The sequence below is a fragment of the Centroberyx gerrardi genome, chromosome 6, assembly GCF_048128805.1.
Source record: "Centroberyx gerrardi isolate f3 chromosome 6, fCenGer3.hap1.cur.20231027, whole genome shotgun sequence".
In the NCBI taxonomy this organism is placed as follows: Eukaryota; Metazoa; Chordata; class Actinopteri; order Beryciformes; family Berycidae; genus Centroberyx; species Centroberyx gerrardi.
This window is the reverse complement of record NC_136002.1, coordinates 20,423,231-20,446,081: the sequence shown is the minus strand read 5'-3', so window position 1 is coordinate 20,446,081 and position 22,851 is coordinate 20,423,231. Positions and strand designations below refer to the sequence as shown.

Below are 22,851 nucleotides of genomic sequence, written 5' to 3'. Positions count from 1 at the left end.
TGATCACACTGTGGCCTCAACAATCCAAATCCAAATCCCTGTCCCAGCACATAAAGACCCACCCTGGGTATAAAACCAGAGCCCACTGCATGTATTTCTGTATTTAACTTGTATTTCTCAGTGCTTGAACTCTGTGTTGCTACAGAAGGCCCTTCTGCACTCTGTAATGGATGTGATTTAAAATGTAGTGAAGTACAATAATATATTTTTTCAGCACTATTTGCAGCAAATAAACTGTTATTAACTGTTAATAATCTGTTTTTGTGCATTATATGGTTTCCCACCTTTTCTATTTCGTGAAGTACAATACTGTAATTGCTGCTCAATTACAGTACCTGTAGTAAATGTAATTAGTTACTTCCACCCTTGCTCTTAAGATATAAAAGTGCTTTGTTGAGAGATGATGTAATGTAATAAACAAATGCAAATCAGATTACGCCACACCGCGCTGACGCCACTTCTGATTTCATTTCCTTTTTGTCCGACCTGATGCCTCTTCAAAATTCCAGTGAAAGAGGTACTGTGAGCAGAGCGGCCCACACAGCTCGACCGGTTAACTTATGTTGCTTATATTATTCTGGCCAAGGTCCAGTCCAGTGTGCTGTGTCATTAAGTTGTTGTTATGGTAACAGGGGCAGAGGTCACAAGCTGAGAATCTGAAGCTGGGAAAGGGGAGAGTCCCACAGAACGGCACCCTCATGCCCCTATGAAGTCTCTTTTGTCCTCTTTCTCCTGTTTTCCTCAGTCTGTATCTCTCTCTTTCTTTCAATTTTCAATTTTATTTTAATTCAGCTGGTGCTTTATTGGCATGACATAGAAATTCTAGCAGTTAGAATTTACAGCAATTAACGGAACAAATTGTGAGATTGGAATTATGTGGTTCTATAAGACTTTCTCATAATCTTTGAATGTTATTTGATGCTTGTGTGGTGTTATTTTTTCAGGAGCAACCTTTTGGTATTAAATATTTAAAGGTAGAAGTATACAACAGTTTTTGGCAGATGGTATGTCAAATCTTTGATGCTCGATACCTCTGAACTGTACTCCACCCACACAGACGTTTATAACTCACATAATATACTTTACAATAGTCTTCATTCAGTGACGATGGTTATTTCCCTGCATGTGTGACAGCAGTTAACACATTTCGCAGCTAACGTCACACCCTGAATTTTCTCACCACAGACACAGGGACGTTTCTGTGGAAGTTTCTCTCTCTCTCTTCTCCTTTTCCCTCTGTCTCTTTTCTCACCCTCCTCCTCCTCCTCCTCGTTGTTCCTCTCCATACAAGAACAGGTGTAGCCTGCAGGGTGGAACAGCTGTTGCCGTGGCGCCAAGTCAGCGAATCAGGTCCCATGCTCCAACACCCCCACCCACCCCCACCCTCCTATAGAGTAACTGCTACCTCCCTCTAATGCTCCAGAGCTCCCAGTGCCTCAACACCCTCTCCCACCCACCCATCTCCACACACACACACACACATACCTGCTGGTTCTGCTTATGCAAAACACCAGCCACCTCAGCACCAGACCCCGCCGTCTCCACCAGTGTGTAACAGTACGACAGATATGGCAACCGGAGCTGCAAAAATTGACTGGCGTGGCTGTGTACCAACGCCGGCGAGCTACGGGCCCGTGGGATCCTGCTCAAAGAGAAGCGAGCAGCCAGTCCCTCGCCCCCTCAGGCCCCGTCTCTGTTTCTACATCAGCAAAGATCAGAGCCTTGCCAACGAAAGAAAGTAACCACCCCCCAACCCCCTAAGACTCTCCGTCTCCTCGTCCCCGCATCCCGTCTTCACCCCTCATCGTCCCCTCCCTCCCTCCCTCCCTCCCTCCCTCCCTCCCTCCGCCGGTGCCCGCTCCCTGCCTGACTGTCTGCCCATCCAGCTGTCGCCAGCCTGGCTGCGATCGGCTCAGACTACAACACACCGGGGAGAAGAAGAAACGAGATGGAGAGAAAGTGGAGGGGGGGGGGGGGGGTAAAAAAGACAAGAGAGTAACTGAGAGGGCGGTAGATTGTGTGTGTATAATGTGGAGGAGGATGGGGGGGGGGGGGGGGGGGGGTGAGGAGGCAAAAGGGTGGCGGTCTGAGGAAGAGGCGTGGGGGAGGGGAGACGGAAAGATGAGAGAGATGGAAGGAGGCAAGACAGGGAGGAGAAAAAAATGACAAGGGGGGGGAAGAGAGGAAGAGAGCAACAGAAACGAGGGCAGAAGAGAAGAATGAAGTGGCAGGAAGAGGGAGGAGAGGAGGGTAAGAAAAGGGCAAGATGGAGCAGAAACAGAGCGAGACGTGGGGAGAGAAGGGATGAGCGCTATGAGAGAGAGAGATGAAATAATGAGTGGATGAAAAGATGCGAGTTGGTAGAGGTAAAGAGAGAGAGATGACTGGAGGGAGAGCTTTTGTCATTTTCCTGGCAGCACACACTAGATGTCTTTGTAGCTCAATAGTGTGTCTCTATTTTTCTTTGGCTTTCACACATCTCCTCTCTCATCTCTCGAGAGATAAAGCAACTAAACTATCGTAAAGCAACTCTCCACACACACTGAAACACTGCTCCTGAATATGCAAAGAAAGCAGGTTGATCACAATGTATAAAATGAATACACACAGCTTTAAAGCCCCAATCTGGAATTTTACATATAGATGGCCTCTTGTGTTTCATTTGTCTGCATACTGTATTGCATCATTTTGTTTTGTGCTTGACTGTTGATGAGTTAGATCTAGGTAGGCTTGTTCTCTCTGTAAAGTCCTTGGAGACATTCTTGTGATGAAGGGCGACAGAAATAAACTTGACTTAGCAATTTTAAATATCACCGTAACTCCAAATCCAGGTCTATTTTGCTACAAAAAAAATTCCAACAAATACATCATTTACAATTTCAAAACGCATTTAAAAGTGTTGCTTAGCCATCACAATCATTCAATTCAGTCGTGAAATTAAACAAATTCAGTAGTCTGGCAGTCTTTGCTTCACTGGGACTCTGTACTCAGATCGCAGATTGGGCCTTCAGTACTTCCATGTAAAACAACCGTCTAGTCTGCTGCAATTTGAGCTTCTCAGCATATAAACAACACAGAATTAAGATGAAAGATCGATGCTGATCAGCAAAAGTTCTGCAAAGCAAGTCGTACACATATCGTTGGGTCTTTTCCATTCCCCCATGCTTTGATATGGAGGTTGTACTGAGTATGCTCCCATGTCATTGATACCCCGCCTTGGCTCTACTTGTACCACCACAGGCCATTCGGGCTCTAATCCTGAGCCGCGCAGTGGCACAGTTTCACCCTGGAGCCACTCACTTTGTCTCCACACAAATGCAGCTGCCAGATTCGTGTGACCAGGCAGCCTCTCTCTCGTAAGAGATGGAGGTATTAAATGAGGCGGCTTTCTCTTGGCTCTTTTTGCGTGGAGTGTGTGTGTGCGTGTGTGTGCGTGTGTGTGTGTGTGTGTGGTATGGAAAAAGCGTGTACTTAGGGTGTGGAAATTCACAGAGGTTTGAGCGTTGTACTCATGACAGATTTTCACTTTTGTGGTTCCTTGATTCTAACGAATTTCACAGAGTGGTCACTGATTTTGTGTGAGATGACTGCAAAATATTGGGCTATATCTATTCTTCACATACTACTAAATCTAACCATTGATGTTCCAGTTTCTGTTCTTTCTATTTCTGATGCAAACCATCAACACCACACTGCAGAAAACAACCAGCTCAATCACTTGTTTCCAATGCAAATCAATTTATTCAAGGATTTTCTTGAATCAAGTGTCACTCTCTTGGTACTGGCGGAGTGATATGCTTTATTCTTCCTTGTTTCAAGTCAATGACACTTGTTTCTACTACAGAATTCCAGAGACAAGTGCATTGGATACAAGTGGAGTTATTTCACCCTATTGGGTTTTTCACTTGTTTTAAGATAGATACGATTTTGAGACTGAATATGAGAATAAAGAAAAGTAAAGATGGTCATTTTTTTTCAGTACACAGAAACCCAGCGAGATGGAAAGCTCTTCTCATCTTCCAAGATATAACACAGTTATTGTAATACATCAAAAAGCCGAGCACTGTTGTCCATTTCATGAAGTCTTTACCAAATCAAACATTAATGGGTTGAACATGGACCTGGATCTCAGTGGGTTGTCGAGGAATTCACTGAGGTGGAATATATATACCATTACTGTATTATACAACACGACAACATGTTAACATGTATAAGTCTCTCCAGTAGCTGCTGTGAACTTTGAATAAAACATTACATTCTGACGCTGCCTCTTGGCTCCATGTGCTTCACATGCAATCTGCTGTCTATCATATTCATGAAGTGTCCTCTACTTGACTTGACTATGATAGTGGGTCAAGGGCTCTTGGCTCGGGGGACACCCGGTGCCTTCTCCGCTTGGCCTGACTCCCCACTCCCCGTGCCAGGCTGCTGGCCGGCAACAATGCTGCTCTAACAGCAGAGTCAACAGCCACCGCACACACACACCGACCCGGTAGGTGCCAATGTTCTCTGAGTGTGTGTGTGGTGTCGCTGAGTGCGTACCACCATGTCGACTGAAATGTACAGCAGCGTTGTGACTGTGCTGGTAGAAAGCACAAAGCCATCATGTAGGAGTTTCAAGGGGCATCAGTGTTGTTGAGTCAGAAAACTACTGCTAGGAAATGTGACTCAGATATTTACCATGAAGTCGACTTTACTGTTATGTGAACAATAAGTATAACCAAAACACAATAGCTGAAGCAAAGTTACAGTAGATTTGTTGCTGGGAGAGAAATTTATTTTTGACTGTTAATAAAAAACAGCCAATAAGAAAGAAGAAAACAGTTGCATACTGTATTACATCATTTTGTTCTGTGACTGATTAGCTAGATCTAGGAAGGTTCATTCTTTGTAAAGTGAACTTGACTTGACTTGAATATAAATCTGTTTCCATCGCTCCAGCCAAGCTTTTTCCCCTTGTTACGCTTAACGTTCTTCATCATCTTGACTTCTACAAAGCTTGAGAGTCAGTTCAAGTCAAGCTGAGGTGAAATTCAGGAGAGGATGAGGAAATGCACTGCCGGTGGTGTGTGATATGACTTGAAGAGACCATTTAGAGTAAAATAAAATTATTTTGTGGATATTTTTAGCATGGCGGGTAATGATCTTACAGGCCACAATGGTAGAATACACTGATGTACAGTATGTCTGAGTGTCTGATGTAAGTGTGTGTGTGTGTGTGTGTGTGTGTGTGTGTGTGTGTGTGCGAGTACTGTATGAAGACCCAGATGTGACAAAATCCTCATGAACATTTGAACATTGACCATCAACACTGCTGACATTCCCAAAGGCCCATGGGAAATCCAGCAACTCCAGCTCCTGTGTACATGACCACTCATTGATTAAAAATAAATGCAACTCCGTCATATTACGTAATTCATTTTTAAGTACAACAATACACAGCATGGTGAAGTGTAAATGTGTGTCAGTATGCTTGGCAAGTCCACAGAAGCCGTGGAGCTGCAGTGCAGTAAAGAGAGCAGGGAGTCATCACAGTTTACTGGTAGCTGCTGACCTCGTCTCATCTGTTTATCGACCTGTGGAGAGAGTAGCCGCAGTGTGTGTGTGTTTGTGTGTGTGTGTGTTCTTTGTATTCATACTGATCATTTATTGGTGTCACTGATTGGAACAGTTGTGTCTACCCGCTCTCTCTCTGTCTCTCTCTCTCTCTCACTCACTGGGTACTGAAACTCAGCAGTATTTTCCTCTGACAGTGAAGCAATACAAACATCTGTTAGCAGCTCGGCTCTGTTCACACGGTGCCAGAGCGCTGAGCCAAGTCCAAGGCCTTTTAAACAATCCACCCTCGGATACTCGTCTACTTCCACTTCAGTTTAGTGGTTTCCTACATTTCCCACAATGACTTTCACCAACCCCCAGAGAGCATGCCTGGACTTGTTCCATTCAGATGTGGGTTTTACATGTTGGCGGAGAGAGCAGTAGCGATAGCGATAGCAACGGCAGGAGAGCGAGAGTTTTTCCCGTCGGGAAAAAGCGAGAGTTGAGCCCCTTACTAAAAATGTGACTTGTGACTGCAATGCATTCTGGTATATTGAGGCTACTGTCGGTGGAGAAATTAGCATCTTTGACTCTTCCATGATGGATTTCTCCCTGAATGCTGGTTTACCACTGATGTTTTAGACAGTTGAAAATGTTCTCCTATCAAACTTCATGATGTCATCTAAGTTTGGTCAGTTATCCACGAAAATGAGAAAAACACACTAAACAACAAAATGGGCCCAGAAATTCAATGTACTGTACATCTCCAATAACTGTTTTTTTAACAGTGTTTAAGTGTTTTAGGGCGGATCTTTTCCTTTAAGAGGCAAAACAAAGAGAACGAGCACACTTAACTGAACTTTGCGACGGGTCACTCATTATCACTGGAGTTCACATTTCATTTAAATTATCATCTATCATTTGAATATACTGACATGATCCCTTAGGGTAATATGCATAGAATGACTTAATGTGCAGTACATGACAGTTTAATTCAGCTATGTATGCTATATCTATTCCGACCCAGGCTGTCTTTATGAATTAGAATTTGTTAGCGGTCAAATTATCACCTATTACGCTGCAGATGCTGATCTTCCTATGGTTACATCTTTACATAACTTCTGTATTTCACTGAAGAGTAAACTCCTACTTGAAGTGTATTGATATAACGAGGCGTACAGTACAGACAGACACACAGATAGTGGAGAACTGTAGCCTGCATCAAGAATGTTTAGCCTTAATCTGTAGCTGGCTCACCGAGACAGAGCGGTATGACCTCCGCTCAAACTGACCCTATACTTCTCTCCACGCCCGCGTTCATCCCTCCCTCCCTCCCTCCCTCCCTCCCCCCATCCATCTCTCCATTCCTCCCCCCAGCCAAACCTCCAGGGCCTATACTCTCCAGCCACAGCGCTCCTTCTCCATTTCTCTACCCATCCATCCTTGCTTCTCCGCTCCTTCCTCCGTCTCTCTCCACTCTGTCATTCAAGGTCTCCAGTCGCGCCCCCGCTCCCTCTCTCTCTCTCTCTCCCTCTCTCTCTCCCGGCCTTCGCGCCCCCTCCCCCTGCGGTGACTCCTGCCATTGTGAGCCCTGCTCTCGCTCTGTCTTGGGCTGCTGTGTGAGAATGGGGTCATTGTTGCTCTGTTGCAGTGTGTGTGTGAGTGAGTGCATGTGCGTATAAGTGTGTGTGTGTGTGTGGGAGAGAGAGACAGAGTGTGTGCTCTCTGCCCTAGCGCCAGTGTCCTGCTGTCCAACCTCCATGCCCACACAGGCCGACTACATACTCACATGTGTGCATACGTATGCACTGAGCATGCAGACATGCTCACTGAAACACGTAAACACACATCACACACACACACAAACAAAAACAGCCTTTCCTATTATCTACAGGGAAAAGATGCAAGCAAAATACCGTAAAAATATCCATCCTCGAATCCACACGCTATGAAATACTTCAACACTTAAAGCTACAAGACTAAATTTTATTAGATGCCACTGTTCCATACAGTTCTCTCTCTCTCTCTCTCTGTCTCACTCTCTGTCTCTCTTTCTCTCTCTCTCGCCCCAGTCCTATTGCTATAGCTCGCACTAGTCCAGTTAGTCACAGTCTAGTCCTCCACCACTCTGTCTCTCTGAGGGATTAGCAGCCGGCACTGGCCACAACTCTAATCCTTTCCTCAACAGACTCACTCATATATTCTCTCTCTCTCTCTCTCACACACACACACACACACACAGAGAGAGAGAGAGACTGAGGCTTTTCAATGACAGTGACTATATGCCATATCTAGCATTACTAATCTGTTAAGTAGCTATTACAGCACTTATGTGTGGTGCTGTTGTTGATGTCATGGTTACTCCTGTATTGTGGCGATGTAGTCCACCTCAACAACCAAAAAAAGAACTGGAGAAATGCTACTTTTCCACCGTGCTTTAAATTCATTTAAATACTCTATAAGCAAACAGTACACTTGACAGTCCTGCTTCAGGACATAGGGCTCCCACTATTCATACTGTTGTTGACTGTGTAAACATGGCTTCCATTTGAAGTTACAGCAGTCAAAACAGCAGGTAATGTCAACTCCTCTCTGTCCTTACTGTGTCTGTATTAGTCTCTGCATTCACAGTTTACCTTCACGTTTAATACCTGTGGATCTAAGGAGGAGACATAAGCCTTCTTAGCTATCAGCTGTCAATAGATGAAGCCAAATATTAGATACAGTGAATATACAAAATATTAGGGACACCTTCCTGATACTGAGTTCAAGCCCCCTTTGCACAATCCACATCTCAATTGTCTCAAAGCTTAAAAGTCCTTCTCTAACTCATCTGCTTCTCTTTATCTTCATCTCCTCCTTTGTGATTGGTGTAGATCTAATAAGGGAAATCAATAAGCGATAATGGCTTTTACTTGGATTCCCCTCATCAGTGTGCTTCATGAAAAGGATAAATGTCACTACTATTTTGTACATTCAGGAATGGTTTCCCTGACAGGGATTAGGTCTAGTTCTAGACTAAAGACAAAATTCAATGGAGCAGACATCCTTACTCTAGGCTTAATCCCTGTCCGGGAAACCAGCCCTCAGTGTATACCACAAAGACGGTGACAAATCATATGACACTTATGTAAGAGCAGGCTACAGGTATAGCTATGGGCCGGTGTCTCTCTGTGGTTAGTGACAGGTGATCAGCTTGGCTGTATTGTCTTACCTGCGGCTGACTCACAGCCTCTATAGATCTCTGTATAAAGTGTCAGTGACTGTCAGTGAGGTATACGACATGTACCGTAAAAAAGAGCTACGACTCAGTCTCTTATCCTGTGTGCGATAATGAAACAGAAGTTGTCATTTTGGGTTTTTCAATTTGTAGTTACTATAAAATTTAATCAAGACCAAAGTTAGAGCGTTAATTGTGCTATTTGTGGTTAAAAGGTTTCTACAGAATGAATCCAAGACTTGCTCATAAAACTGAATCCAGAATAGTTTTTCAGTGATAGATGGCCTTCAGAACTGGAGTCGAGCCACAAGTGACACCAGAGCTCCGGACCTACCACAAGCCACAGCCGTAGATACATCTATCAGGAGCTGTCATCCTTTCTACTGGCTTTACTTCTACGTCAGAGCCAACCCAGGAGGACTGGTGCCCTATGCTCTGTGAAACGAGAGGCTGATCCAGGATCAGAGTGACAGGTAAGGCCTGACCGTGGGGGCAACGGCCTGCCAACCCACAAACAAGCTGTGACATCACTCTAAGGAGGTCACCGTAATCAGATTATCCCAGTTACACAGACTCACTCACTCACTCACTCACTCACTCACTCTGGACCCGCTCAACAACAACGCACCAGGAGGATGAAATACAGAAATGCGCTCACACACGCAAACAGGTACAAGCAAGTATGCCTCAAACAACTTCAACCCAAAGGGGATAAAATTAGACAAAAAGCATCTGAGCGAGCCAAAAATAAAACTCCCGTGTTGTATGAAATTTTGTAAAACCTGTTTAACTCTCACATGCTGTCAGCCGTGTCACGTTCGGCTGGGCAAACGCATCAGAGCGCTGCGCGAGAATGAAGCGCTGGATTGTTTACCGAGCGCCGGGCCTGGCTGATGGAAGACAGAGGAGAGGCTCGGGGGCCTGTGCTCCTCTGTAACCGCAGCGATGCCAAGTGGTCGGCGGTTTGAAGAGGACACCTGAGACCAGCGCACCTGGACAATGAGCTGAGGTGTAACCCTAAACTGAGATGAACCACTGTTTATCCCCCGCGCTCTCCTTCTCTTGTTCTTTCCCATCCGTCTCCTCTCTCTCTCTCTTTATACGTCTCTGCTCTCTCTGGTCCCCAAGCTTATTTTCTCTCCCCAACCTGATATATTCCACCCTCTTATTCTCCCAATCCCCTTCTTTTGACTCAATCCCTCTCTCTCTCCCTCTTTCTCTCTGACACCCTCTCTCCTTTCTCGCTCTCCCTTTCTTCCCCTTCTCTCCCTCTGGGCACCGCCAGTCTAATGCAAACATCCTTCTGCGTGTGACTCACAGTCTAATCACATACTTAACAATTAGCGCTTTTCAATCAGATTCATCATTCGAGGAAGGACGCAGCCCTTCCGAAGACATTCCTGCATTTCTTTCGGTCTTCGTTATTTTCACACAGGCGAGACTCCGAGTAAAGGGGGGGGACTGACATTTTGCGCAGCAGCTGACAGCGGCTAGCAGCTGTATGACTCAACAACACAGCAGCACCCATGTCACTGTGGAAAGGCAGCGTTCTGGTGTTGTTGCCAAGGCTTTGCTGTCCAATACCCATCTGATCCTCATCATTACTGTTAGAGCAACGCGGGGAGGGAGGGGAAAGAAAAGAGAGAGAGAGAGATGGGAATGAGGTATGCATGTGTGTGTGTGAGTGTGTGAGAAAGTAGATACGACAGGATGAGAGCCTGTAAGCAAAGTAACGCTCTCCACATCAGAGACTCAAGACCTACTGAGGGAGAGAAGATTAGGAGACATTTTGGCAGATCAGTAGGGAGTGTGTTTAAGCTACACTTAGTTCTGCTCCCTCCTTCTGAAAAAGGCCCATAGTCAGCATCCTGTACACTCAACCCATATTTGTACACCCCATCCCCCATCACTCATGTCACTTAGGATAAACACACACACACACACACACGTACGCACAGACTCGCATGCACGCACACTTAAATGCACACAGTGTATTATTTCTTTGATGCACCAACAACTGCAACTGCGTCTTTAAACAGCAAGTAGCACAAAGGACCAAAAATAGCACAGTGAGTTGCAGAGCAGAACTGCTCTCCTTGAGGAGGGGAGGCAGAAGGAGGAGGACGAAGAGGAGGAAGAGGAGGAGGAGGAGGAGGAAGGAGGAGGAGGTGCAGGGAGAGATGACAGGGAAAAGATGGCAGAGGCAGGCCGGCTCTCCAGGACTGAGGCTTCCCTGCTGCGTTAAATTTGAAGTTTCTCATCTTGTGTCAGCTCCCCAAAATCTCCCTATATGCGTGTTAAATGACAACACTTGATAATCATGACACAACATATGCAACAACACAAAATGAGAAAGCGTGTGGACTGGATGTTTATACATAACTGTCCACTTATTTATCACAGTGGACTTCTTAGTGCCCTGTCCCAAACTGGAGAGAAAAACGAATAGTCGTGTCCACCTCAGAGAGTTTGTAACCTGTGCAAGCATGTCAATATCCATATTACTATAACGTCAGATGTCAGTGTACTTGCCTGATTAAACTTGCAAACAAACCAAGGAAATAATGTTATGTCCCTATTTTGTCCCATAGTTACAATATCTTAGACATTAAAGGGTTTGATGTAAGAGACAATATTTCCTATTCATTTGTAGCACTTTACCTTATGTGTTGCTTTACCCCCAAAAAACTCCTAGTCTCTTCAGTTCTCATACTATTACCACCAGTCTTCTAAAACTGTATTAATCATATATTATCACAGATTTTGTGGTGTAGGTGTAGGATGAATCACACTTGTTGGCTGCAGAGTACTTACTGTTACTGGACTTGAGGTCTCTGTGTATGACAGGTACAAATGTCTGGTTGTGCAGGTAGTCCATCCCCGTGGCGATCTGGACGGCCCAGTTCACCAGAACCCTCGGGGGAACCTTCTTTCCGGCGAGCGCCCGGTTCAGCGCCCCCCCTCTGGCGTACTCCATCACCAAGCACAGGTTGGGCTCCCGCAGGCAGACGCCCCGCAGGGCGATTATGTTGGGATGGCGGAGCATCCAGAACAGCCTGGCCTCCTGCCGCACGCTCTCCGCTGTGGCGCTAATGTCTTCGTCGGGGTCCTGCCTGGCGGCCTTCACTGCCACCTCCTCGTCCCGCCACACTCCTTTGTACACCTTTCCAAACCCGCCTGCTCCAATCACCTCCTCCAGCAACAGTTCTGTGAAGTCTATCTCCAGGGGACATTCCCCCACCCCGACCCCGCCCGCCACCAGCCCTCCTGGGGTCAGCTGCCGGTAGTTGGCGGCGTCCCTCCTCGTGACGTAGTTGCAGGGGAAGATGCCCACCTTGTCCTGGATCTTGCCTGTCCACCAACCCTCGTCCCCGGACACTTTGGAGTCTTTGGAGAGGACCTCGAGAAGGTCCCCACGCCGCAGGGTCAGCTCCTCGTCTGCCGTGGCCTCATAGTCGAACACTGCTGTCCAGTAGGGGTTGGGGTTGGTGGCTCCGCAGCGGTGACCGGGGTGCGAGTCCGGGGAGCCGGAGGAGGAGATGGTGGAGGAGTTCCAGCTGCTGCCGTTCTCCACCTGCAGGGCCGGGGCGGGATACATCGGCGGCGGGGGGGTCATGTTCGGGGGCATGGAGGAGGAGGAGGTAGTAGAGGAGGGAGGCCCAGGGGGGATAAGGCAAGGGGGAGGTGGGGAGCAGCAGCCCCCGCAGCTGGTGCAAGGCAGGGGGGCGGCCGCGCTGCTCGCTCTGCCGTATGGGTCCATGGCAGCCTGGCTGCTGGTCGGCGCTGTGGGCCTGCCCTCTGTCAACTCACGCACAAAATCCATACAGGGCCCATCGACCGAGACGAGGCCTCCTCGACCACCAGAGGGGAGAGGGGATCAGCGGATCAGAGAGCTGCAGCTCCTCTCTCCCATCACCACACCTCGCTCTTGAAACAGTGCCAAGTCCTGTCACCGGTCGCTGTGCTGTTGCTATGCAGTGTGTAAGTAACATGTATTCCCAAAGGCAAGTTCACACAGGGACAATGTTCATCGGGTCAAACAATGACACTCAGCACAGCAGATCCACGGGTGCATCCCTGAGAAAGCTAATTGATAGTTTCCACAATCCTGTCTTCCAGAAAGCTGCCAGAGACTCTGTGTGTTTATCTAAGAAACAGCAGGTCTGTTAAAATCCTCCAGAAAGCCATTAGGATGCCTTCAGCTTGATGAGCTGCTTATCAGTGAGTAAGTTGTGAAATCAGATTCATAAGTCATCTCTCTTACTGGTCTCACAATTGCTTAGAATAATTCATAAAACAATACATTATGACTAATTCCCAATATTATTATTATCTAGAACAGCTCTTTTATTCTCCCTTTATATGCAGTAAAAACAAACTCTGGGTTCATGGTGTCTTTACAATTTCAAGTCCTTGATTTTTTATTATTTCTTTGCCCTGATGAATAATGCATGATCAACGCTGGAATTCATTTCAGCTCAGTGAGAACAACTGTCTTGACTCAGAGACTGAGAGCCTGTAAAGACAGGTTCACAAAGAGCAAAACACTAAGAGCTAATGCGCCAATAATGAAACTAAACTGATTGTCCAATTGGAACAATTTTGGTAGGGAGTGCGGGCTATTTAGGCTGCCAATAAAAACTGAGTCAAAACAGTGTGTATTTCAGCAGAGTAAAATCCTCCGAGCACGGGTCCTCATCATTTCTTATCAAGCCCAGTGTGGATGCGCCTCCCCCGTCAGGCATCTCGACGAATATAGGCTGTTTTCTCTCTATGTTGTGTTTGGAAATATCCGCGGATATTTGCCCTACATCCTGACAAGCCGGTCCAGGCTAAATCCTACATGCATGGCCAACCATAAGCCAGTTCAGTGTCCCTGAATAGCCTTTAGCAAAAAAGGCCCGTCCATTTTAAGATGGGGAATTACAGAGACGACCCGGCGGGGCGGCAGGTATTCAGTGTAACACAGTGAAGTGGCACCATGTTCAGCATCCACTCGAGTCTGAGCACAACAAACCTGCCTCGGTGCATTTCTGTGCGGCCTATTTCAGTCGCTTCTGATGGTAGGAACAATTTGTGATCGTGCCCGCGTGAGCAAGTCCTCGGTTTGAAACCCGTAGACCAAATAAACTCTCCTTTACCAGAGAGAGAGCAGCGATGTCAGTATTTATCATTATTCCCCTGCCTTCCGAGCCTATCAGTTTCAGCTGCCTAATCAGTCGATAGCCTCGTATTACAGCGTAGTACTAGTGGACCTAATGTCACTGACTCCTGTGAGATCAGTAGAGGTGTTCCGTTAGAAACCTTCACGCGACAGCAACAGAGAGACAATTAAATTCAGCTAAGGTTTACCAGGAGGCAATGCAATTCCAGTCGCAATATTACAGTATCTCTGATCCGAGTTGACGTGAGGAAATAAGGCGATGAAGGAAGCCTTTTCGGTAACATGATTTCTTTGGCTGTGTCAGTGATAGAGAGAGACACCATCTTTAAAATAATAATAATAATAATAATAACAATAATAGGCCTGATAATAATAATAAAAATAATAATAATAGCACTGGATTATCAATAATCCTCGCAAATTTGATATATTCCAGTCACTGCCTGCGTCTCCTGCTCCAAATAAACAAGACTATCTGTAATACGTAAACAATTTGCATTTACTGTAGGCTAACCTGGACACTGAGGGCAGCAACATCCACCGACATCGTCGCATGGGCGTGTGATTGCATCCGAGCAGGGGGACCATCAAGGTCCGTAACCCAATTTTGCAAAAAAACAAAACGCTTCTGGGAGTCCGTCCTCATGTGGGTCAGTCGGCTGTCCAGAGGTCCATCGTAATCAAACAGGCTTTTTCTCCAAAAAGACGAGGCATTTCGAGCACCGAGCTGTCAGTCTGTGGGCTGACTTTGCGTCCAGATATACCGGGGTGCCGTTCAAATATGCTGAAAGAGAAGCTTCGTTTGTCGTAGATCTACAAAACATCGGGATGGTCTAAGTAGAGTTACTATCGTCTCACTTACACCCATCATGTGCCGGTAGATAGGCTACAGCAGACAGTCCAGGAAGGAAAGAAGGATACAACAACCTATTGGAACGAGACTCGGCTGTGCTGGTGGTGGGGATGTGCCGGTGCATTGTGGGTAATGTCGTTTTTCAACGATCTCCCGCTGACCTACATCATTCTGGCAGCTCATATAACCAAATAATGAACATTGTTTCACAAAGAAAACAATTGAATCTCATTTCAAAGATTGTCGGTATGATATAGAATGCGTTACCCCGTTGGTTGAAGAGGATAATATCTTATATAATTCCTGTCTTACTCATGAAGCCACTTTATAAGACATAATAATGATAATGTAATGCTTAATTAATATTCCCCATTAGAAAATTGTCTTCTTGCTTTCGTCCTCTACAGAGGTCAGAGGTCAGACTCAGCTACAAATCAGCAGCTGGTACGGGTTCAGTCTATTGCTCAAGGGCACTTCAGCAGGGTGGATGCATGCTGACACTGAGGCTTGAACCTTGGTCCTCTGGTTGAAGGACAGTGTCTCTAACCACTAAAGCCACCCTGCTGCCCTACACATGGATCAAGCTCGGTACTGAAACTAAGAATTGCCTTTGAAGGTACAATATTGAAGGGAATTGACTTCCAGGACTAGACTTGATCCATGCCTGTAAAAACACCACTGAGTTTTTACTTTTTTTCATGCATAGAGCATATTAGAGTTAAGGGGAAACTCAGTAATGATTTCCTTGACCTGTGTATGCAGAAGATTACATTTAAATTCATTTTTCACATGTTTAAGTTTTTATATGAAAAGAATTCTAATCAGAATTCGGACTTTAATCTCTGAACTCAAATATATTTTTCAAATATGGCTCTAACCCTCTTCCATATGTGTAAGAATTCCCTGTTCCCTGAGAAAAGACTGTACAACCGAGACAGATCAAGGTTTGTGCACAGGGAGCCAATTAACGCAAAAGACTGCTGGATCACACAGTGTATACTTCATTAAAAATAAAGACCAGTTTATTATTATGTTTCTGTACAAAATAACTTACATTTTGTCTGAAAACCATTGCAAGTTAGAGGATACCAATCAAGCAGATATTCAATGACAATACAGCAATATTGTCTCTAATGAAATATTAAGCTATACTGACCCCTGGTGACTAATGATGGAAACACTTTGCCTTTACTGGGGCTTTATTGTCATGCCTCAGCCTCAGGGTTTGATCTTACTCCTCTAAGTGTACAAACGTCACCCAGTACTTAATTAGTTCTAGACACAAACTTTCCTTTGCATCTTTAGTCTGTCTTTTATAATGTATTTTATAATGGCAGTGGTGGGGCAGCTGTGGTGGAACTAGGATGCCTTTTTCAACTTTGTCCCTCAGCTGGATCATTTTACATTTACAATACAGGCATTTACATTTAGCTGATAGTCTTCCCCAGATGACTTACAATGACTGAGCAGGTAGGGGGTCTGTGTCTCACTCACGAACGCCTTCACAGGACGTAGGGCTGATGTGGGAGTCACAGCTGTGACCTTTCTGTTGTGGGACAGTCAATCTAACCACTAGACCATGCTGCTTCCCGGTCCTCTGCACCATCCACTGGTCCAGAGACAGCTGGCTGGGCTGCAGGATGGCTACAAGGGACAGGTAGTAGGTTTGGGAGTCCCATAGCAGCCAGTCAGGTGTTAATGCTGATCAGAAGCTGTGGATGGAGACTTTTGAGCTGGGTTCGGGTTCCTCCTCTCTGTCTCATTCCTCAAATGTTATAATTCCTAAAGGAGGTGTATGGCTGTCCCGGTCGTGTCTCTTTGCTAAGCTGTTACTAAGACCACAAAGCAGATCCACCTGCAGGATTTATACTTCTCATAGTTTCATGATGACGGGTCCATTGATATCTCTCATCAAAGAACACAATTATGTTTTCCTCCTTGTATCAGACAAAGAGAATTAGCAGAGGACTGAAGTTGTGCAGTCAGCTCAGGATCTGATTTGGGACCAAACCCTATTCCTGACCTCCATAAGAGAAAGAAGCATCTGCTGAGCAGTCGACCAGGTTCTTGGTTAGGATGAGAGGAGGGGTGATGGGTAATAAGGGAACAAAACAAAAATGGATGAGATAATTAAAGATTAAAGTGAGAGAAGTATGATGAGATGAATAAGGAAAGGGGGAAATAACAGGGATTGATTAATGGATACCGTACATTTTTAGATTGTCAGCATATAACCATAAGCCACTTGATTCTCTCTCTCCACACTATCAACCACAACATCCTGAGATTTCCGGGGATTATCACCAAGATCATTTATTAATTAGAAGAGGAAGTCAGCATTTGCTTCCCCCCCAGTGATTAAATTCGTGTGTTTTTCATCTGCTGAAACAAATGAAACAACGGACACTAACAAAGCAGACCTAGGAAACCAGTCAGCTTTGGCACTTTGTGTAAAGTGACGCAGAATGAAAAGGACCAGTCATTCTCTATGACAGGAGACAGCAATTGCCACCACCAACAACAATAACACCATACAGGAAGACAAATAAGGAGTCTGCTTGAATATTTGAAACCTTAAAGAACATTACACTACAATAGCCTGCAACGTTGAGCTGCACAAAAGGGAGAGGAGCGAGAAGTAGAAATGTGATATAATGTACATCGTGTAAGTGACTTTATCAATACTTAATCAGTGATTAACATTTTTATTAGTTGGAGTCACTACATGTTTCAGGAAGGCCTGACAGTAGTGGCATTTTAATTCACATGCATTTTCATCACATCCATTTTCATGACTTGGTTTGTTGGTTGTTACTTCCGCCACTCATGTTTTATGGTCTTATCTTACATATTAGAGGTTGATTAAATAGCAAAACAGGGCCATATAAAATAAATGATTGGATTATGTTTGACAACCACAAGGTTGTGCTATTCACTAATTAGTGAGTGGTGCATTATCAAAAATTGTCATGCAGCATGATGCAAATACAGAATCCTTCTCCATTGTCATTGTTGTAAACTTTACACACAGACTTAGTTTATCGTGCTATTCATATTATTTCCCAGCAAAGCACAGTATCCCGACAGTCAAACAGTCAAATGTGAGTCTGGGATGTCCAGACTCCTAGTTGTAGTGTACTGCCCCCTATGTGTTACTATCGGCAGGGTGCAGCAAGCAGAGCTGCGCAGGCGCAGTGTGTGTGCGGGCGCAGCTACACCGTGGTTTCGGTTGAGCATTCTTGGCAACGTCGAGCACGGTGAACAGGCAGTCGACCATCGGGCAATGAATGTTTCCACAATGTCTGGTGAATTATTTTAACGGGATACAAGTCGAACGAAAACAACAGAGCTTCAGTAGGTAAGGTACGTGGTCTTGTATTTTATCTGAACAATTTTAGTTGAACAGTACGGGCTATTTAACAACGTAGAAAAGTGGCGAGTCAACTAGCGAGCAAGGCAAACACCGAGAGCAGGCAAGCCAACCAACTTCAGTCAATGCAGTCAACAGCCTGCATACTACGGCGCAGCTTTCAGTCTGTGTTTCACCTGTCGGGGCTTTGAGCGGCTGTGTGCTTCACCTTGACCTCAGGTCACTCAGTAAGATAGATATATACCGTGAGATACGCCGTTTACCGCAAAAATATATTAACTACAAATATTCCCCAGCCTTCCTGATCATTAGGGCACCGTTGCGCATGCGTTCGGTGCTCTGCAGACTTCGGATTTGTAGTTTTTCGTACCTGAGTTAATCACAGTTGTGAGGGCCAAGCGAAAATAGTAAAACTACAAGTTCCAGACAATGGGGGCATTGTCTGGTTAGTTGGGAGCGAAGCCTAGCCAGCTAGTTAGCTTGGACGAGCTTTGAATTGCGAATAGTTGAGCTGCAATCGGAAGTTGCCATGGCAAGAGATTTGTTTCATTGTGCTGGACAGGAAATGTTTTGGCCGCGCGCATAGATTTCTTTTTGGAGAGTTGCAGAAGGTAGCAGTGATTAACACCGGCTGGCTGAGATAGGTGGTGGAACATGTTTTAATTGTGGTGATAAAAGGTAGATTGATTGATCATGCTCTTACCTGTCTGGACATGCATACTCTATCTGTTCTGCTGTCAAAAGACATGTGCACAATGCGCACGATTTGCAAGTGCATCGTGTGTGTGTGTGTGTGTGTGTGTGTGTGTATACATTGAATGGGGAGGTGATGCCTCGGCGTGTCGTCTCCTTCTCATAAAGATTCCCCTTGTTGCTGTGTCCCCCAAGCCACAGGAAATGACACGTCAAATATCACAGTGATAGATCTGTCGTGCGAGAGCAGCAGGGCAAGGCAGCACTCCACATATGCTGGGCTTCATTTGTTTTAGTTGCCATAATTATTATCAGGCAGACTCAGAGTATGATGATGAAGTGGCCTAACTTGGTTATCCTACTGTTTCTTTTAAATGAAAAACGACCATGTTTGCTCACTTGCCGGCTTCTGACAACATGACTCTTCAGCACAGCACAGCTCATTGGTGTCACGTTAATCCCAGTTACTGTAAATGGATGATCTTGTGTTCCTTGTTTTATTTGGAAAGAAATCAAACTTGAATACAGACAGTACAAGTTCTGAATAGTAAAGTTAATGGCGAATAATCATGACCAGGTGCTCCAAATTGTGACTTTAAACTCCCATTCCCTTTGATCAAAGACTGTAATTATCTGTTGTTAGCTTCTATGGAGGAATTCCCATCATTGTCTTATGGGTGATGCAGGTGGATGTATTAAAAGATCATACATTAAAAAGTAAAACTAAGCAGGCTAGCTTTTTGTGGCACGTATTGTTTAAAGTGAATATCTCTCCTTCAGTAATAACATATGGGGTGTCCTAGTTTTGCAGTGTGCACCTGCAGTGCTGTAGGTTTGAATTAATCTTTCGTTTTAGCTGATGCTCTTATCCAGAACAACTTGAAGTTATTGAGCAGGCAGAGATCCAGTGTCTTGCTCAACGATACTTTGACCTGACCAAAGGGTTGTTGATGAACACAACATTGACTGTTGTGGAGATCAAACCTGAGACTTTATGGTTAGGGAAAGTCTCAGCCCACTAGGTCACCCTACTCTCTTTATTTCTTTATTTCCTTCTCTCTTATCTTCTCTTGTATCTTTGTACTCTATACGTACTCCTCTTCATCCCCTATGGGACATAAGGCTGCAATGAGCTCTCTCTATTGCATTTTGTCCTTGGCAACATGTTGCGCCTCTCCCCATGACAGGTTCATCTTGTTCAGCTCCTCTTGTCACAGTTCTGCGCCAGGTTGTTTTGGGCCTCCCAGGTTTGTCCATCTTAAGGCAACTCTCGGGATCCGGTTCTGCTCTATTCTTAGCACATGGCCCAGCCATCTCAAACGTCTGTGTGTGATTTCTTTGGTGATGTTCCGGCTACCTGTGTTCTTGTACAGTTGGTGGTTGGAGATTTTGTTTGGCCAAAAGATATGGCACCCTACTCTCTTTATTTCTTTATGTCCCTCTCTCTTATCTTCTCTTATATCTTTGTACTCTATGCTGTCTAAGAAAGCAGAGATTCCATAAATTGATCACTATTGATTGCAGGAAAAACTGCAATACCTGTGCTGTTCAACGCAATGTATTTACATTAGTCAAGGCAGCAGTATGTCTCTGCGAGCTGTTTTTAATGTATTTTTTAAAAAACATTTGGAGCCTGTGACTTACAGGAGGTAAGGCAAACCTGCAGTAGAACAGAAAGTGGTAGCCTATCATCTGACTGTGGCAAATACATCGGTGGGTTTAGACTTTTCATGGACAATAATGGCAATAGAAAAAAAGTAAAATTATGCCCGCGTCTTTAAAGTCTTTATGTCCATGATTGTTTGGCCCTGTCTTATTCAGTGATGTGCTATGATGTTGCCTAAGTAGCCTAATCCTATATGACAGTTGTTGTAATTCTTTTGTTGTCACCATTATAGGTGCTACAGCAGGTGATGGGCCCACAGTAAGGGGAGTTACACAGGGCCTTAAAATTTAACCTTAACATTTAAACCTCAAGATTGTCACTGACATTTAATATTTGTTTTTAATATTTTGTGACTTAGCCTATTTGACCAGTAAGACTATCTCTTTATCCATGCTAATCCATGCTCATGTTCGTAACTTGGGCCCGTCATCATTGTAAAGCGCCTCCAGTAGTAGGCTAGTAGTTCCACTGGGGTCCGGATAAGCTTTGTTTGCAATCTGTGATTGATCTTGAGGAATATGTCATAGTTTCTGCCTCTGATATTTCAGTGTTACAAACAACTGCAAGAACAAAGGATCTTGTCTTCAAAGGGAACTGAAACCGGGCCACCTGAGTTATTTCCCCTGTAAACATTATTGTGAATCACAAACCCCTATCTTGGTGGTGACTCATCAGTTGTTGATTTCCCTGTTCCTTTTTGTCTTGACAAGTTATCCTGATAAATGTGCTCACAGGTACAGTATGCCATCATGGTCATGAACAACAAAATATCAGGTAGGAATATGAGGTAAATCTGTACAAGTTAACATGGATTCTAAGAGGGTCGCTCGCAATGTTTTTAAGGCAGCAAAGGTGGCGTTTACTGCCAGTACCGGTTTGAGCCGTCGTCTCCCAAACACGACACCTCGACAGCCCTCCTGCCGTTTGTAATTTTAGAACTAAAAGACGGATACTTGCCAGGTTTCTCTTTAATCCCTCAAGGCATCCTGGTTAAATAAAGGTTAATAGAAATGCACAATTGGCTAGAATTGCGCGTGAGAAAACACACACACACACTCTCAAACATCCCAAAAAGCATCCATCACGCTCATTAGTGTATCCTGATAGGTCATGGAGAGGGAGGAAGATACCTTAGGCTATAGATACCATCTGGTCCATGTCAGGCTACGTGGTGAAGGGGTGGGCGGGGGGGTGGGGGGTCAGCATGGAGTATTGTTTTGAACTTGGGCTCATCTAGCTCAGCCATCGTTAACTCATAGTCAGCTATAATAATTCATCAGATGACTTGTCTACTTCAGGCCTTAGGCATACCTTTCTTATGAGAGCACATTTGACATTGATTTGTCTGTGTTGATCGCACACACAGTTATGTTAGTCAATGTGCAATTTGTACTGCAGCCTGGTATTAGATGAATCAACATTAGACCACCTACAGTGCTGCAGCTCCCCTCACTCTCTTTGATGTGCTTGGCTCCCTCGAGGGTCTTGTTCATGAGTCAGCATGCATGACAGTGTCAAGGGGTTAGAGATTTATAGAAAGAGGAGCACACCATGTTTCTTGAAATGAGTCTCTACTTTATGGCCTTGTGTGCAGCAATAAAACATTTGCTAGGTAGATAGGTCTGTCTATCTATCCAGCCTGCCTCTGCCTTTCCTCCTCTCACTCCCTCAGAGGTCAGATTCCCTCAAGGTGTTGTTTACCAATCTGAGTCTCCCTCCCAGGGAAGAGGATGAATCAGAGAATCACAAACCTGCAAGTAAATGCCCAAGATGTGCTTGCGTTTGGCTGACAGTTTGTGTTGATAACGTGCCCTTTCCATCTCGCTCTCGGAGGAGGGAGAGAAGATGGGGTCTTCTCGGTACGGAGTGGGTCTCCCAGGCACACAAGAAGAGGCCAGGTCCTAGGCTACATCCATTCCTCTCTGGACTCCTCTGTGCCGGGTCTGTTTGACTGGGGTAAATATAGCCTGTTGGTTTTAGCTAGAGGATAAACACAGATGTTGAGGAGGCCTTTCTTGCCACAGGTCGGCCTGCATCCTCCCCCTGGTCAGCACTGGTGGCAGAGGAGGAGGACAGGGAATGCCCCACCGCTCCCATCCACCCACAAAACACTTTAACAGGGTTATTGGACTTAGCACAAAGCATTTGACAGGGTTATAGGAGACGTATACATGGGCTACAAAGTGTTTGGACAGCCTGACAAAGGACTGTACATAGAGAGTGATTTATACAGACCCGTATATGGCTGTCCATTTAGTGATTTAAAGTGGAGGCCACTCTGCAGATTCACAAATGGACGTCCATTTAAGAAAGAGCCTGTACTTAGCCCTCTCAAGAGTTCTGATGA

The 22,851-nt window shown here is 45.1% G+C and overlaps 2 protein-coding genes across 4 annotated transcripts in view; one reads left to right on the top strand and one right to left on the bottom strand.

Moving 5' to 3' along the window:
• map3k10 (mitogen-activated protein kinase kinase kinase 10) overlaps positions 1-12,581 on the bottom strand; it is a 26,981-nt gene extending 14,400 nt beyond the window's left edge. Inside the window, exon 1 of the mRNA XM_071927884.2 lies at positions 11,573-12,581. Coding sequence (XP_071783985.1) covers positions 11,573-12,581 — 1,009 coding nt within the window. The remainder of the gene's footprint in view (positions 1-11,572) is intronic.
• Positions 12,582-18,020: 5,439 nt separating this feature from the next.
• The window catches only part of sipa1l3 (signal-induced proliferation-associated 1 like 3), a 70,411-nt gene continuing 65,580 nt past the window's right edge, over positions 18,021-22,851 (top strand). Inside the window, exon 1 of one of the 3 annotated variants that reach the window (XM_071927491.2) lies at positions 18,021-18,133. The gene's annotated coding sequence lies outside the window, so the exon portion shown is untranslated. Of the gene's footprint in view, positions 18,139-22,851 lie in introns of all 3 variants that reach the window. The other 2 variants (XM_078284055.1, XM_071927499.2) reach the window with 2 other exon arrangements.